The sequence below is a fragment of the Geotrypetes seraphini genome, chromosome 19 (assembly GCF_902459505.1).
Source record: "Geotrypetes seraphini chromosome 19, aGeoSer1.1, whole genome shotgun sequence".
NCBI lineage: Eukaryota > Metazoa > Chordata > Amphibia > Gymnophiona > Dermophiidae > Geotrypetes > Geotrypetes seraphini.
Window position 1 is genome coordinate 4,086,476 of NC_047102.1, and position 17,863 is coordinate 4,104,338.

At 41.6% G+C, this 17,863-nt stretch overlaps 1 protein-coding gene across 5 annotated transcripts in view; it reads right to left on the reverse strand.

The window, feature by feature from the left end:
* NELL1 (neural EGFL like 1) overlaps positions 1–17,863 on the reverse strand; it is a 291,095-nt gene that overhangs the window by 266,266 nt on the left and 6,966 nt on the right. For all 5 annotated transcript variants that reach the window (XM_033928928.1, XM_033928927.1, XM_033928925.1 and 2 more), the window contains exon 2: positions 5,548–5,676. In XM_033928928.1, the coding sequence (XP_033784819.1) occupies positions 5,548–5,676 (129 nt within the window). The remainder of the gene's footprint in view (positions 1–5,547; positions 5,677–17,863) is intronic.

The window sequence follows — 17,863 nt, forward strand, 5'->3', positions numbered from 1 at the left end:
GAATGTAATGATAACAGTTGTTTTTCTAGAACTGCATATTTTTCAAGGTCTTATCCACGAGATCTATGCTTCCACCAGCCTACTGAACTACAAATGAATTCCAAAACAACATTCTTTTCAAGGTGTGCAGGAGTCCACTACCTGCCTTCCTTCCTTTGGAAGCGATGCAGCAAAATCATGCAAGAGGCATGCAAGTTCTGTGGGACTTCCAAGAGAACTGTTCTCTTAGGCTTCCGCAGGTCCTGTTGTGATCACTACAGCTATCCATTCGTTCTGCGTCCAGGACGAGACACAACCAAGACTCTACAACCCAAGACGACCCAAATGCTATACCTTAAACTTATAATAATCATCCCCATCAAGTGCTTTCCTATCCCAGTCATCATCAACCAAGGCAGATATGCTGACCCAAGAAACTCCCCTCAGAAAAAACCCTCCCAACACAACCCCTAAAGCCTAAGCCAGGGGTGTCCAATGTCGGTCCTCGAGGGCCGCAGTCCAGTCGGGTTTTCAGGATGAATATGCATGAGATCTATGTGCATGCACTGCTTTCAATGCATATTCATTGGGGAAATCCTGAAAACCCGACTGGACTGCGGCCCTCGAGGACCGACATTGGACACCCCTGGCCTAAGCGGAATCCCCATTTTCTCATACACCCCCACAACAAAAAAAACTATCTTCCAGGAAGCTGCCCGCTTCTCATGATTAAAATTGTGATATTGCTGCACCGTTCTCAAGGATGGAAATATGAGTAGCGCACTCCCACACACCTAGGCAGGGAACTTTGCTCTATAGTTATACAAATCTATTAGACAATAATACTGCATTTGTAATAGAAAATGTGCTATCAATCCAGATGTGAAATGTATCCAACCAACTGGATTAAGCAGACATAGATCTGACCATTCTAAGCTTTCTTAAAAATAAAGTTGATTGTGTGGAAAAGTGATCTGTTCAATTGCTCACAGTTACTGCTATTAAAGCCATTAATAATAATAATAATTTTATTTCTTATATACCGCCAAAGCCATAGTAGTTCGAGGCGGTTTACAATGAAGAAGGGCTGGACAATCTGCGAAAATGGTACAATGATACAATCAGAGAAAATAGGTGGCAGAGAAAAAAATGGTACAATCAGCGAACAGTGGTACAATCGGCGAAGGATGGTACAATCATCGAAGATAGGTACAATCATGGCAATAAATGGTACAGGGAAGAAGGTCAATACAATCTGTGTAGAGGACATGGTGAGATAGAAGGGGCCAGGGTAGGGCTTAAATGTATTTTGCCTTTACTTTTTGATTTACCCTCGTATACAACAGAAAACCCATTATCAAAGTCATGCAACCTAAAAAGATAAGAGAGATGCCACTAAGTACATATTTTTTTTTTTTTTAATATAAAAGACTAGATTGACTTTTGATAAGATTCTCCATGTTCTTTGGACTTAGTGGCCTTGATCCACCCCTTCAAATCCTCCGATTGGCTAAGATTCAAGCAGAGTCAGAGCTATGAATGGAAGAGTCTCGTCTTCACCTTCTGGCTGAGACTGAAAATCAGACCCCTGGGGACAAGATGAGAGATTTTATGTTTTGCTGGGGGAAAAAAGGCCCTTCTCGGGACCATCTCAGTTCATCCATGTACTTTCCAAGCTTCATTGTCATTTGATATACCGTATTTCATATATAACCTCAATGCGGTGTACAATAACTCATATTAAACGACTAGAAGAAAACAAGAAGGGAGGAAGAGAAAGAGGAGAGAAAAAGGAACCACAATATCTAATACGAAAAAAGTGACAATGTATCGATAGATGTAGATAAAATACGTGTCTGCATCTTGTTTCAACAGTCTAGTGTGAAATAGTAGTGTAGTGAAGGGAAACGAAATTAAAAGTCATAAGCGTCCTTTAAGAGGAAGGCTTTGAGATTAGCTTTGAATGTAAGTAAAGAACTGTCCGGTCTAAGTTGAGATGGGAGTTTGTTCCGTAACAAGGGGCTGGTGACTGAAAAAATGAAAGATTGTGTAAAATCGCACACCACTTGTCTGGGGCAAGGAATTATAGGTAGATTTTGCTGCAGTGAGCAAAATGTGCTTGAGGGTACATATGGTGTTAAATGTTGATTAAGGTAAGGGGGTAGTTGCATGATCGAATTTTCTGGCACCAGTTATGAGTCTGAAGGAGGCATTTTGAATTATCTGCAAGCGATGTAACTCTTTTGCTTGTGATGCCCTGATAGAAAGAATTACAGCAACCTAATTGACTAATAATGAGTGAATGTACCAGTATATTGAAGGATGAAGGATAAAGGAGGGGGTTCAGTAAGCAAATTTTCCTAAGTTGGAATGATTAGCATTTAATAACCAAAGAAATTTGAGATTTGTAGCTTAAAAGTGCTGTCAAATGATGACACCAAGCATTCGAAGTGTGGTGGTCATTGCTAATGATGTCCTCATCTGGAAGCCCTCCCTCTGACGTTGCGACGTCAGAGAGAAGGCTTCCGATTCAGGCACAGGACGTGTGTAGGAGCCTCTTCCCACGGCTTTGTGCACTGCAGCACTCAGGAAGAGGGAGCTGGCCCAAAGACAACACCGCGATGATCCCACCGTGGACCGGCGGCTGAAGAGCACTGAATGGGGCCCGATGCATGTGCCGGCCCGGTGGACCAGCAGGAAATTTCTGCGGACCGGTGGTTGAAGAACACTGATCTAGATGATATAGAATCTTGGTTAAAAGACCGATAAGTGATGTCTCGGTGGAGTGATAATTCTGAAAACCCATTTGATTTGGTTGTAAAGAATTTGTTCGATCTAGAAAATTTTGAAAGAGAATGAAAAACAATTTTTGCTTGGAAATGTAAGTTAGAAATTGGACTGTGGTTAGAGAATTGATCTAGTGAAATTGTAATATCTTTTAATTTTGGGCGTATCATAGCATGTTTCCAGGTTGCTGGGACTAATCCTTGTGTAAGACTGGTGGTTATCACACTATGAATGAAAGGATATAATTTTTTTAAAAAAAAAGATTCCAGATGGTATGGGATCATGGGGTAATATGGTAATGTGGTCATTTTCATAGTAGATGCAATGGAAGGTATTTCATTAACCCTCTCTTTCATCACCAAAATTATAATTTAATCTATTCCAATTTTTCCAATTATATGTAATTTGTTGAATGGCAACCCCAGTCATTATAAGTAATAATTTGTTATTATTTGTAGATATTTGACTTTTTGCTCTCATTGCCATACCAAACAGCACAGTATCATATGATAATGCCACAGGGTTATCTAATAAACAGTTAACTCCTTATGTCATATTTATAAAATGGAGAGACTTATTGCAATACAACAGAGTTGTTTCAGGAAATTTCAAGATATTTGGGAGCCATTAACAAAGTTTTGTAATGATTAGAAAAATCTTGTTTCCCTTAAATTTACAAGTTCAATTATGGGGTGGGAGGGAGGGTATTTTTATTGTTACATGTTGTATTAGTATTAATTATATGATAGATAAGGGTGAGGAGGGGGGAGATAAGAGAATATTATATGTATCATTGTTGATTATTAAGTGATATATTTATGGTTATTTGTATGGATATGTTATCACACTTATTATAAGTTTAAAAATGAATAAAGATTTTTTTTATTTTTTTTTAAACCCTCTCTTTTATCAAACTACGTTAGAGGTTTTTATCGTAGGCCGGAGAGGTAAGTGCTCCAATGTTCATAGGAATTCTATCAGCATTGGAACATTTACCGCGCCAGTCCACACTAGAAAAAACTCTAGCGCAGCTTGATAAAAGGGACTGTAAGTGAGGGATGTTCTCCAAATGTGAACCCAATATTCTAAAATACATCTCACCAATGTATTGTAGAGAGCCATGACTGCTTGCTTTTTTCTATTGGTTATGGCTTTCTTTATGCATCCTAGACTCCCTCTGCAGCCTTACACTGTTTGCCAATCTTGCCATCACCAGTTTAAAGAGATTATGGATTGATCCTCTTTGGTACATATCGGTATTTCACTCCCACATGAACTCTCGTAATCTAATAAATGGGTAAATTTCAAAGATGTACATCTTACACACCTAAAACAAGATCAACCCACTTAAATCAGTGCTATCTGGCTACGTGGATCTTCAGCCTGCAGTAAATATGCAGGTCTTTTCACATCATGCCTATTAGCCACATAAAAAAAGTAGTCAGGAGAGTCGGGCATCTTTATAGATGCATACTTGACAATACAATCACAAAACCAGGAGGAGTGGAGTAGAGAATGGCACAGGGACAAATTTTTCCCCATCCCTGTGGGAACTCATTTTCCCATCCTGGCAAGTTCTTTTCCCGTCCCTGCCCCATTCCTGCAAGTTCTGTCCTCATCTGCACAAGCCTCAAACACTTTAAAATCCTAAGTAGCAACATTCTAGAGCTCAGATTGTGATGTCATAATGCCTCGTTCCACCAATGCCTAAGCTCCGTCCTCATCTGCACAAGCCTCAAATGCTTTAAAATCCTAAGTAGCAACATTCTAGAGCTCAGATTGTGATGTCATAATGCCTCGTTCCACCAATGCCTAAGCTCCGTCCTCAACTGCACAAGCCTCAAACGCTTTAAAATCCTAAGTAGCAACATTCTAGAGCTCAGATTGTGATGTCATAATGCCTCGTTCCACCAATGCCTAAGCTCCGTCCTCAACTGCACAAGCCTCAAACACTTTCAAATCCTAAGTGGCCACATTCTAGAGCTCAGATTGTGATGTCATAATGCCTCGTTCCACCAATGCCTAAGCTCCGTCCTCAACTGCACAAGCCTCAAACCCTTTCAAATCCTAAGTGGCCACATTCTAGAGCTCAGATTGTGATGTCATAATGCCTCGTTCCACCAATGCCTAAGCTCCGTCCTCACCTGCACAAGCCTCAAACACTTTAAAACCATAAGCATTCGAGGCTTGTGCAGTTAAGGTAGAGCTTACAGAATGGAACAGGGACAGCGACAAAACTCATGGAGATGGTTTACAGAATTTGCATACATAAAATTATAAGAACATAATTAGACAAATAAACAAATAATCCTCAGAGAACATATCTACAAAGTAACACCAAAGGTTTAAACAAAGGATCATGAATGATTCATCAACAATATAAAAAAAATTATTGACTAGAAAAAGGCATCTACAAATAATTGCGTCTTGAGTATATAAGCGAATGTAAAGAACATTTCAAGCAAACTGCCTTAAAAGACCTCAACCTGTCCATTTAGAAGCCATTTTGAAGAGGTCACTTGAAGAACATAGATAACATGGTTAGATATAAAGAGCAATGATTGGCAACCCATTAAAACATGCATTAAATATGAGCACTAGCGAAAGAAGCCAAACCCTTTAATTAGCCAACTGGTTGCTCCTGTTACCTTGTCAATTTGCGTAGGGTCTGCAGCTGTTATTCAACTTGTGCGCGCTTCGTTCAAGAAATAAGTGCGCAGTAAATCAAATGCCGTCCCGGCAGGTCAGCGAGACCAGATTAAATAAATCAGGGAGACTAACCTTGAAATAAAAACGCTTTGCTGGCGTTGTGTAGTCCAGATACGCGAGTAACTCCAGCACTGGTGTTCATCAGGCCCAGCTCTGCGATAATGTCGATTTGTAAGTCCGGGTCCATCCCCAATGCTCTCACTGGAAAATCAATACAAAAAGGGTTTATAGCAGATTGTTCGACCGACCATGCAACACTACAAGCTTACGTAATAGAAAATACACACAGTCTAGCTATGCAGAAGTCATTTAGGGATGGTTATATTCAAGCGCCATTCTGTCCTCAAGTTCAACTTCTTCAAATCAGTCCCTTTATTTTCTAACTCCTGATATCTATACGTTCCATCTTTGCTTCGCATATTGTGTTGATATTGTAATGTAATATACTATCCTATAACTTGCATTGTTATCAAAGTATTTTCTATTGTTTATAGAAACATAGAAACATGATGGTAGATAAAGGCCAAATGGCCCATCCACAGCATCCACTATCTTCTCCTCTCCCTATTGGCTAAGGCTCTTAACATTTGCATCTCCTCGTCCTATAGACTAAGGCTCTTTACACTTGCATTGTGAGGTCATAGAACTGTAGTAACATAGAAAAATTGAAACATGATGGCAGATAAAGGCCAAATGGCCCACCCAGTCTGCCCATCAATAACCATTATATTTCCCTCTATCCCAGGCTTTCTTGAATTCAGACAGTCTCTGTCTCCACCACCTCTACCGGAAGACTATTCCAGTCATCTACCACCCTTTCTGTAAAAAAGTATTTCCTTAGAGTACTCTGCAGCCTATCACCTCTTAACTTTATCCTGTTCTTGCTGTACACTGCCTTGAGTAAATTCCTTCAAAAAGGCAGTAAATAAATCCTAATAAATTACCTCCCCTGATATTCAAAACTATTTAACCACCTAGGAATGGCTCCTGGCCAGTTAACAGTATATCAGTGCTAGTCAGTAGGATATAGCTGACTATCTCCTGCTGAATGTATTTATTTTTTTGTCTTTTAATATTTACTGAATATACCATTATAACCTAAGTGGTTTACATTCAGTTACTCAAGCATTTTCCCTATCTGTCCTGGTGGGCTCACATTCTATCTAATGTTCCTGTGGCAATGGGGGATTAAGTGATTTGCCCAAGGTCACAAGGAGCAGTGTTGGTTTGAACCCACAACCTCAGGGTGCTGAATATTCACAGTTAGAAGCTAGACACTAAGGCCCATATTCCATAAACAGCGCTTTAGCTTGGGTGTCAGTAGACATCCTACTAGCTCCTAAGTTAAGACCGAAATAACATTTAAAGTTGGACTTAAAAGAAAATTCAAGGCGTCTACCAGCACCTACCTCTAGAGACACTTCACAGCACCTAACACACAAATGATCGCTGGCCACTTGTAAGGTGGCCAACGACAACAGTACCATTTAGAGAGCCCAGGCCTAGGCCTATAAATAACACCTTAACTTAGGCACAGTGCCTAAGTTAAGTCCAAAATAACATTTAAAGTTGGACTTAAAAGAAAATTCAAGGCGTCTACCAGCACCTACCTCTAGAGACACTTCACAGCACCTAACACACAAATGATCGCTGGCCACTTGTAAGGTGGCCACCGACAACAGTACCATTTAGAGAGCCCAGGCCTAGGCCTATAAATAACACCTTAACTTAGGCACAGTGCCTAAGTTAAGTCCAAAATAACATTTAAAGTTGGACTTAAAAGAAAATTCAAGGCGTCTACCAGCACCTACCTCTAGAGACACTTCACAGCACCTAACACACAAATGATCGCTGGCCACTTGTAAGGTGGCCACCGACAACAGTACCATTTAGAGAGCCCAGGCCTAGGCCTATAAATAACACCTTAACTTAGGCACAGTGCCTAAGTTAAGTCCAAAATAACATTTAAAGTTGGACTTAAAAGAAAATTCAAGGCGTCTACCAGCACCTACCTCTAGAGACACTTCACAGCACCTAACACACAAATGATCGCTGGCCACTTGTAAGGTGGCCACCGACAACAGTACCATTTAGAGAGCCCAGGCCTAGGCCTATAAATAACACCTTAACTTAGGCACAGTGCCTAAGTTAAGTCCAAAATAACATTTAAAGTTGGACTTAAAAGAAAATTCAAGGCGTCTACCAGCACCTACCTCTAGAGACACTTCACAGCACCTAACACACAAATGATCGCTGGCCACTTGTAAGGTGGCCACCGACAACAGTACCATTTAGAGAGTCCAGGCCTAGGCCTATAAATAGCACCTAAGTTAAGTCCAAAATGCCTTTTAAAAGCAGACTTAAAATTCAAGCCACCTACCAGTGCCTAATAAAACGGTGCTGGAATCACATCTCTGAAGGCACTTTACAGCATCTACCGAAAGCGGCGTTAGGCGCCATAAAACACCTACATAGGCACGATTCGTATCAAAGGTAGGCGCCGTAAAGGCAGGCCCTGGCCCACATTTCCAGCACCTGCTTTTGCCGGAGGCACGATTCTCTAAAAGGCGCCGTCATGTAATTGGCAGCTGCTTTTAAGGCGGCCGCAGACAACAGCACCATGTAGAGAATCCAGGCCTAATTGGCTACAAGTTTCAAATTTATTTAAAAATTTGTTATCCCACTTACTTTTACTAAGGTGCGCTATGCTAATCATGCACTAAACGCTAACACGTGCATGTTATCCTATGAACACGTTAGCGGTTAGCGCACGTGTGGATTTAGCGTGTGCTAATCGCGTGCTAAAACGCTTAAGCTCACCTTTGTAAAAGAGGGCCTAAGCAAATGTCTAAGCGGTGTACAAGGATAAAAATATAAAATTTATGGGGTTTATAGACTGGTATCAATACTAGACATACGATTACATTAATAGACGAACAGTATCCAACAGTAGGTTAGGGGGCAGAAATGCAATCGTGAATGGAAAGACAAATATGGTAAGTACCTCGAGGATAGGAATTGCTACATCTGTGCGGGAGACGATGGTTAGCGGTTAAAGATCGAAAGTGTCTTTAAATAGAAATGTCTTCAGAGCCGGCTAGGCGAGGATATTCAGTGCCTAATCAGCTCTGTTTAATGGCAAAACTAGGCCATATTAATATCGGGCCTATCTTTAGCCGCTAAGCACTTTGGGCAGGATCCCTCTTCCACACATAGAAAATGATGAGGAATGAATGACACGGTGACAAAATTCATCACCGTTCCCGTCCCCGCGGGAAACCATCTTCGTGTCATTCTTTAAGGAAAGAGGGAAGAATCAGAGTATGAATGGCCACAACCACTGACCCTCAAGCTTTGCTTTGAAGAATGCTGAGATTGAGCAGCAACATTCCAGAGCAGAGATTGTGATGTCATAATGCCTCATTCCACCATCACATCAGTGATGTCACAATGGCTTCATTATCCTTGGCTCACATAAGAATCAGCGTATGAATAGCCACAACCACTGACCCTCAAGCTTTGCTTTGAAGAATGCTGGTGTAGAAGGACCGAGGTTGAAATAGACACTAGAAAATGACATGGGATTATTTCCCACGGTTATCCGCGGGGACGGGAACGGTGATGAATTTTGTCACCATGTCATTCTCTAGTGCGTGTCTTATGCAGACACTGTCCTTGCAGACCCTTCCTGTACATTAAGGGTAGGGTTACCAGACGTCCGGATTTCCCAGGACATGCACTTTGTTCGGATTTTCAAAAGCCTCCTCTCAATCGCCGATTGCCTCCTGCCCGACCAAAGCAGGCAGCGGGGGGGCGGAGCTAGGGCAGGACTGCGGTGGAGATGGGCGGGCCTGGAGGTGGGTCTAGGGTGTCTAGATTTTGCAATTGTAAAATGTGGCAACCCTAAATTAAGGGAAAACTATTTCCATACGCATTCAATAAGATTTCTCTATCAGCAGGCAAGATGGGAAAAGGAAAGAACAAGGTAGGAAGTATTCATAAAACTTTCTAGTAGATGGTTTAATCAACAGCGGAAGTGAGGTATTACCTTTTCATGAAGAGATTCACCCGAGGCAGTTTACAATACACTGAATAGTAATCAGATACCTAGGGCAATGGAGGGAATAAGTGAATTTCCCAGGCTGGGATCAAACTCGCAACCTCAGGGTGCCGAGACAACGGCTCTAACCACCAGGCCGCCTCCTCCACTCCAGGTACAGTTACAAGTGGATGATGACAAGTAATCAAGGAGTAAAAAAAGTAAAGTATTTCTAATGCATGTGCGTGATACAGAGAAGGTTAGCGGAAGAGAGTTGAAAGGGAATGTGCAGATAGTGCTTTCCAATCGCTATTACTGTCAGCATTCTGAATGGCACCAGATACTTGTACACAGAGAAACTGGAAGCAGTTTTATTCACCGAAACATTTTGTTGATGGTTGATACAAACAGAATTTCGTTTTAGCATTCGTCTGATTTAATAGGGCGGAAATATTTTGCATTTATGCAGAAATGTGTTTCCTGCGGTGTTCGGAAGAGGTGTATCAAACAGCATCCGCGGTCTTCGCTGAGATTAGAGAGCTGGCAAGTCCCTTCAGCAGACTAAGCCCGTGGCCTACAAAAGCCTCTTATTGTTTCAGCCTAGATCCAGCGATGACTCAGATCCACGCAGAGATACACAGCACAATAGCTGCCAATACTCACACAGCATGATTTATACACGACCTTGGGAGGTCGATCGTGTCACCAAAGCACACACAGAAGGAGGAAGCTTTGCTTCGGACTGCAGTACCTTGACTCCAGCATGTGCTCCCCACAAATTAAAGTTTTAGCCTGCTTCTTATTAACACCCTGTCACTATTACCGGTCACTTACATAGTATCTAATCTTTCAGAGCTGTCACCCCGAAATATGCATTGTTCTCAAAAGGGTTGAGGCTAGATGAGAGCAATCTGTCTATCCTGTTCTCACAATAGATTCTAGGTGGATAGCAACAGTTGCAAAAATATTGTGTCCAAACAAAATTATTCATTTAACGATCATTAAAAATAAAAAAAAGTTTAAAAAAAAATAAATATCAATTTTCTAAAGATATAATAAGAAGAAACTTTTCTTAGTGCAGCTGGAAGATCATTCCGAAGCTTTGTTCCCATAAACGCAAAAGATTTGTTTGTCAAAGATTTCAAACGACCAGAAGAACTTAGAGAAGCGCCAGGAGGTAACTCTGTTTATTGGGAAAGTTATAATAAGTCATTAAACCTTCTGGTCCCATTCCCTGCAACAATTTATATATAAGTATAACCAATTTAAAATGTACTCTCTTCTCAATCTTCAACCAATGTAATTGATTCAGAAGAGAAGTAACCTGCTCATATTTTTTTTTTTGCACTAAAAATCAAATGAACAGCCATATTTTGAAGCAATTGCAGCCTATTTTTTTTTAATTCAGTGTAACACCACAATATAACTATATTTTTGATTGGCAATCGGAAAACAGGGAGGGTAAGAAATTCCCATTTTGCAACAAGAGCATTGTTATATTACAGCTCGGCTAACTTTTATTCAGCAGGGAGGGCATTGCTAAATCACAAGTCATAAGAACTTAAGAACTGCCATACTGGGACAGACCAAAGGTCCATCAAGACCAGTATCCTGTTTCCAACAGTGGCCAACCCAAATTCCAAGTACCTGGCAGAAACCCAAAGAGTAGCAACATTCCAGAGCTGAAATTGTGATGTCATAATGCCTCATTCCACCAATGCCTAAGAGCCAACCTCAGCAGTGATGTCACAATGCCTCATTCCACCAATGCCTAAGAGCCAACCTCATCAGTGATGTCACAATGGCTTGATTGTCCTATACTTGACTCACATAAGAACATGAGAGCTGCTGTACTGGGACAGACCAAAGGTCCATCAAGCCCAGTATTCTGTTTCCATGAGAGGCCAACTGAGGCCACAAGTCATTTAGGGTACCTTTCAATAACAACCTTGGTGCACAGGCTCCATTCTACACTGAAATAGACTCCTATTGCATACTCTCCAAGTACCAAAGTGGGGGTACCCAGTTATATAATTGACTCCCTCCAATCTAGAAAGTGCCAAGGTGGTCTGTAAAGGTATTCAGCAGCACTGTCCACTTAGTGCCATTGAATACCAACAAATAGGCCCAACTAAGCTATTTATCCAATAAGGGAGACCAGTATCTAGATAAATGGCTTTGAAAGGAAGCTCTGGAATGAGAGGACATAGGATGACGTTAAGAGGTGATAGGCTCAGGAGTAATCTGAGGAAATACCTTTTAACAGAAAGGATGATAGATGCATGGAACAGTCTCCCGGAAGAGGTGGTGGAGACAGAGACTGTGCCTGAATTCAAGAAAGCATGGGACAGGCACATGAGATCTCGGGGAGAGGAGGAGATAGTGGATGCTGCAGATGGGCAGACTGAATGGGCCATTTGGCCTTTACCTGCCATCACGTTTCTATAACCATAAAGCTCTATGACCTCACAATGCAGGTGTAAAGATCCTTAGCGTATAGGAAGAGGAGATGCAAATGTTAAGAGCCATGGAGGGGCATAATCGAAAGGAATGTCTAAGTCCGTTTTCAACTAAGTCGCAAGTGGTCCAAAGTAAAAAAAAACATCCTAGGACACATTTTTGAAAAATACATCCAAAATTTTTTTTTGTTTCAAAAATCGTCTAACTATACATCCTGCTGATCTGATCGTCCAAGCTGCTAAATCGTCTATCTTTATACCACATTTTCGCCAAATTTTCATCCGTCAAAAACACCTAGAACAAGCCCTGTTGGACATGGGAGGGGTCTGCAAAGTGATGGACTGAACACCCAGACATGGCACCTAATTAGTGGGGTACCTTACAGGGCACTGCTGTGAACTTCACAAAAAGGGTGCCATGTCTTCATCTCACTACAACTCCCTTATAGGTTAAGGTGAGCCCCCCCAAACCACCTCCAGAATCCCCTAGACCCACTTATCTACCACCCCAATAGCCCTTATGGCTGCAGGAGCCACTTATATGCCAGTACAAAAGGGTTTTGGAGTGTATAGGGGACTGCATATGTTTCAATATCAATGCAGTGATTACAGGGGCTTATGGGCATGGGTCCTCCTCTCCATGGGTCCCTAACCCATCCCCAAGACGGCTTAAGACGCCTCTGTGCTGCACGACTAGGCTTTCCTCTGCCAAGCTGCCAGGTGATGATGTTCTAGAGGCACAATTTTCAAGTTGTGATTAATATTTTTAGGGGGGTCAGTGATCACTGGGGTAGTGTGTGTGGATCTGTATTATGTGTTTGCAGTGCTTATCTGGTCACTTTAGGTGTTTTTTTTGTAACTTAGACCATGTTTCAAATGGTCTAAGTCACAACGTTCAACTTCCATCGATCCTGTGCTGTATAACTTTCGGTTATACGTGCATTACGACTAAATCTAAGCCTGCCCACGTCCCACCCAAATCCCACCCTCGACACTCCTCCTGAAACGCCCCATTTAGCTATGGTGGTTCAGCGGCACTGTGAAGGCCTAGATCAGGGGTGTCAAAGTCCCTCCTTGAGGGCCGCAATCCAGTCGGGTTTTCAGGATTTCCCCAATGAATATGCATGATATCTATTTGCATGCACTGCTTTTATTGTATGCTAATAGATCTCATGCATATTCATTAGGAAAATCCTGAAAACCTGACTGGATTGCGGCCCTCGAGGAGGGACTTTGACACCCGTGGCCTAGATCATTTTTAAATACATCCAAAACCCGGTTTTATTATCGGCACTTGGACGTTTTTGACTGATGATTGTCCAAGTGCCGACTTAGGCCGGTTTATGGACGTTTTTCTCTTTCGTTTATGAGCCCCTTAGTCTACAGGGAGAGAAGGAGCTAGTGGATGCTGCAGATGGGCCATTTGGCCTTTATCTGCCATCATGTTTCTGTGTGTCTGAGAACAGTCCTGACAGCATTTCGTAAAGCACTTGCAAGAAAAATGTACCTCACAGAATTTGCATATTCCCCACTAATGTTTTTCCTGCTCATACAAGCTCATAACTGGCTCAGGGTCATGTTGCCTGTCTTCCATTTATCAGTGAAATAGTGAAGCACTGCCCTGGCCAGATGTACGGAGAGCAGTTCACGCCTCTAGCTCTGAGCAACTGAAACAGATATTCCACCAGTTCAGAGAATGTTGCCACAAAAATGATATCTACCAGGACAATTTACTTATAGAAAGCCATGCTAAGACACAACCATTTTGCAGAGGATTTTTGTTTCCACGCAAGTAGCCAGTGGTTGGAAAGGAGCAGTAAGATTTATTTTTTTTAGATCAAAATCATTGCATGAAAATCAGCTTAAAACCCAGGAATTGCCTTTGCAAGAGATTTACCTCATAAAAACACATGCTAGGGATCATAATCCAGCCCCTAGAAATGGGCCCGCTGGGGTGGCTACCATGGATCCCACCACACAGAGCGTTTCTGATCAGGACAATATACTATACACAAGCATATGAAAATCCATCTGGCTCTTTTAACAGTTTGCTCTACAGGCTTTGTACAGACACTTTATAAGCTACAATTTAATTAATTATTAATAAAGAGCAGTAACCGCGCTGCCTCATCCCTTCTGATCCTCCAAACTCCTTCTCAGAGAGCTGTTTGGGGAATTCTTCAGAGACAGAGAGGAAATCTATTTATAGCCAGGTCATATGCCTTCCACTACTCTTAAGACACAGGCAAAACAAAAAAAAATCTCTTCCTATCCGTCCTCTTTATATCTGGTATAATCAGCTTGTTCTTACAACAGTCGGAAGCCAGATTCACATTAAAATCTTTAACAAATATCGACCTGTGAGCAAGCAGGGCAACGTTTCCTGTCTCTTTGCATTCATCAAGTAGAACTAGGTTGGAAAGAAATAGAACTGTGTCGCCTGGAACCTAATTCTATAAACATAGCTCAAGAATGGGCATGGGAAAAGATCGCCCCCTATGGGTGCCCTTTCTAGGGTCCCGCTTAGCATCGACTCACACTCCCTAGCTTTCGTCGCCACGCTTATGCTTGCTGAAGCCTGGAATGGATGCTGATGCTCAAGTTGGGCGTGAAGACCCAATATTCTTTAACACGCGCGATACCCCTGACATGCTTTTGCCCCTCCCATGGCCAAGCACCCTTTTGATTTGCCGGTGATGGGATTGGGGCACCTTGCGTTATAGAATACTGTGCTGCAAGATGAGGAAGCAAATCCTGTTTGGCGCCAAGAAACATCAATAATTGATCATTAGTTCCTAATTATTGCTCATAATGGCTCATAAGCCAGTTCAGTTGCGTACGCATCTCGGGTTGATGGCCAAATTTGGACACCAAATATAGAATCCAGAGGTTGTTTCTCCCCCTCTTATCCCTTTGTAGGTCTGATCTCTAAAACTGATACAGTACTCAAGGGGGGTGGGTGGGGGGCAGAGATCTGTACAAGTAGGACTTCTCTCAGTGTGCAAGTAACACCTGTGATATACATGAAGAAATGCTCTGCCTCCCCACTAATCTGTCACACTAATTAATTATCCCCATGATCTTTGTGAATCTAATTTTTTTTTTTTTATTTAAAAAATGTATATTCCGCTCTATCAACATTTCTAGGCGGATATAAATAGAGGATCTCTAATCAGAAATCAAAGGATGTAAATTAAAGAATTAAGGTTGCTTATTGGACAGTCCTGCATGGTCTGTATCCCATATATGGTGATTTGATGTAGGTGAGCATCAATGGGAACTCCACTAACTTGGAACATGGGGACGTTAACTATCCAGACTTTACAGTAGATATCCTGCAAAGAATGGGATGGTTGGATAGGCTGGAGTGAGCTCGGACGGCAACTTTAGCATTTGGAACATAGGACAAGACCATTTATATTTACAGTCTACGGCCCAGAAATATCAAAGAAGAAACAAGTTCATCCAATCATGTATTTTTTCATGGGTATAACTTATGGACAGACTACTTTGTTACTATTAACAACAATTACTTAATAAGCTTGACTACTCTTCATTTGTTGACATTGTCTTCTTATCTCTCTCTGTTGGCGTGTCTACTCTGAAGCAGAATTTCCTGTCATCTACCAACAAGATCTTTACCTTCCATGAAGTCGCTTGATAACGGTGAAGATGACTGGACCTAGCACTTACCCTTCTGGCACCCTGCTGGTCGCTTCCATTCACCAGACTGGACCCTGTTGACACCCTCTATCTGAATCCTGTTGCTTATAGTTTATAGTTTGCTTTCTAAACCTTATCTGACTCTACTTATTGAAAGTGTCTTTGTGGAACAGTGTCAAATGGTTTTCCTGAAATCCAGATTTGCCTAATTGTTGGGCTGGCCAGGTAAATGGCTTAACAAGGTGGTATAGCCATACTGGGTTAGACCAATGGTCCATCTAGCCCAGGATCCGGTTTCCAACACTGACCAATCCAGATCACGTGTAGCTGCCAGAAACCCAAAGAGTAGCAACAGTCTGGAATTCCAAAGAGCAGCAACATTCCAGAACCTGAAAAAGTAGCAACATGGACTGATATTATCAGGTTTTATCACCCCTCTGGAGAAAAATATAACACGCAGAAAACTCCAATGCCATCTGGCTACATGGACTAGAGCCTGCCGTGTCCATTTAGGTTCCTACTATATTTTGGAGACAAGGCAGCATAAGACAAAATGCTCCTTGAATAATTTTTGAATTGTTTCTATGGTTTTGGTTTGGAGCACACAGCTTTAAAAATGCCATGTCTAAAGAAGCCTGGGGAGCACATCAACCTCCCCTCACCCACCCCTTTTACAGTTTTTAGCACTGGCTGGGGCGGTAAGAGCTCTGACGAGTGTCGGAGCTGTTACTGCCATGACCGGCGCTAAAAAACACGTTACAGTTTTGTAAAAGCCCCCCCTCCGAGTAACAGTGTTGAGAAGTTTCCTGGTGAAAATTAAAAACCAAAATTGTTCAGTATCCTCCGTAGAACAGCAAATGACAAATGTGAAACCCCCAGAGTCTGACTAAAAAGTCTCTTTCTGAACAAAGAAATATAGCATTGAGCTTTTCAGTAAAAAGGACCAAACAGTAGCAGTGTAAAAAAGATTCATATCACAAGGTCGCATAGCATGCTTTTTGTAAATTAGTATGTACAGTCGTATCTACTTCTCATCTACAAAAGTATTTTCCTCGCTTCGCAGCTACCTACTGAATAAAAGTACTGCTCTCTCTTGCAACTAGGCGCCAAGGATTAAGGCTGGAGGTAACCCATGTGCCAGCCAGTGTTTGGTAAATTCAACCTCCTTGTTATTGTATTATGCACATTGGAAGAGGGAGCTCAGTGCCATGTGCTCTTGGATGACCAGCATATAAGATTGTTTCAGTCTCTGCTAAATTAAAAAAAAAAGAAAGCACTCCCTGACCGCAGCAATTTTCCAACAAGAGTTGGATAAACCCAGAATCTTGCTTAAAATTAAGCCTGTGTCACATGTTTGCAAGGCCGCTACAATCCAACCACCCCATGCCCGTGTTGCATTGCGAAATCTTGTCACCAGATGTTCTCATTATTAGCTATCATCGAGGCTTCACATCTGAGCACCCAAGAGACAATGTGGTTTGATCTTAATGTACAATTATAGAAACATAGCAACACGATGACAGATAAAGGTCAAATGGCCCATCCAGTCTGCTCCTCCTCTCTGTAAGAGATCTCACATGCTTGTCCACACACTTTTTTGGATTCAGACACAGTCTCTGTCTCCACCACCTCTTCCACGAGACTGTTCCAAGCATCTACTACTCATTCTGTAAAAAAGTATTTCCATAGATTACTCCTGAGCCTATCACCTCTTAACCTCATTCTATGCCCTCTCCCTCTGGAGTTTTCTATCAACTGAGACTCACTGATAATTCCTGCATGGGCTGTTTCACTGTACTCTTCCAAAAATAATCAATGAATTTCTTTTGTAAGTGTGGGAGATTACCAAAATGTTAGTCACTGTGTATTACGGATCATTTAGCTCATCATTGCAGAAGATGACTTAATGCTAGATAACTCACTGTGAATCAGTAAACCTTATTACAGATCACAGAATCCAAGAAATGACATTGAATAGTCTGAGCTCACTTCATGATGGTGCTAATGAACCCATGATCAGATCAGTTACGAGCTTACTGGAACACTCTTCTCTTAATATATCATTACGTTCCCTGGTAATATCACAACTCGATTACTGTAATGCCCTTTATCAAGATATCACCCAAAAAGAAAAAAGAAGATTACAAATTATTCAAAACACGGCAGTGAAACTAATACATAATGCAAAAAAATTCAAATACATTACCCCCTTCTTATAAAATCACAC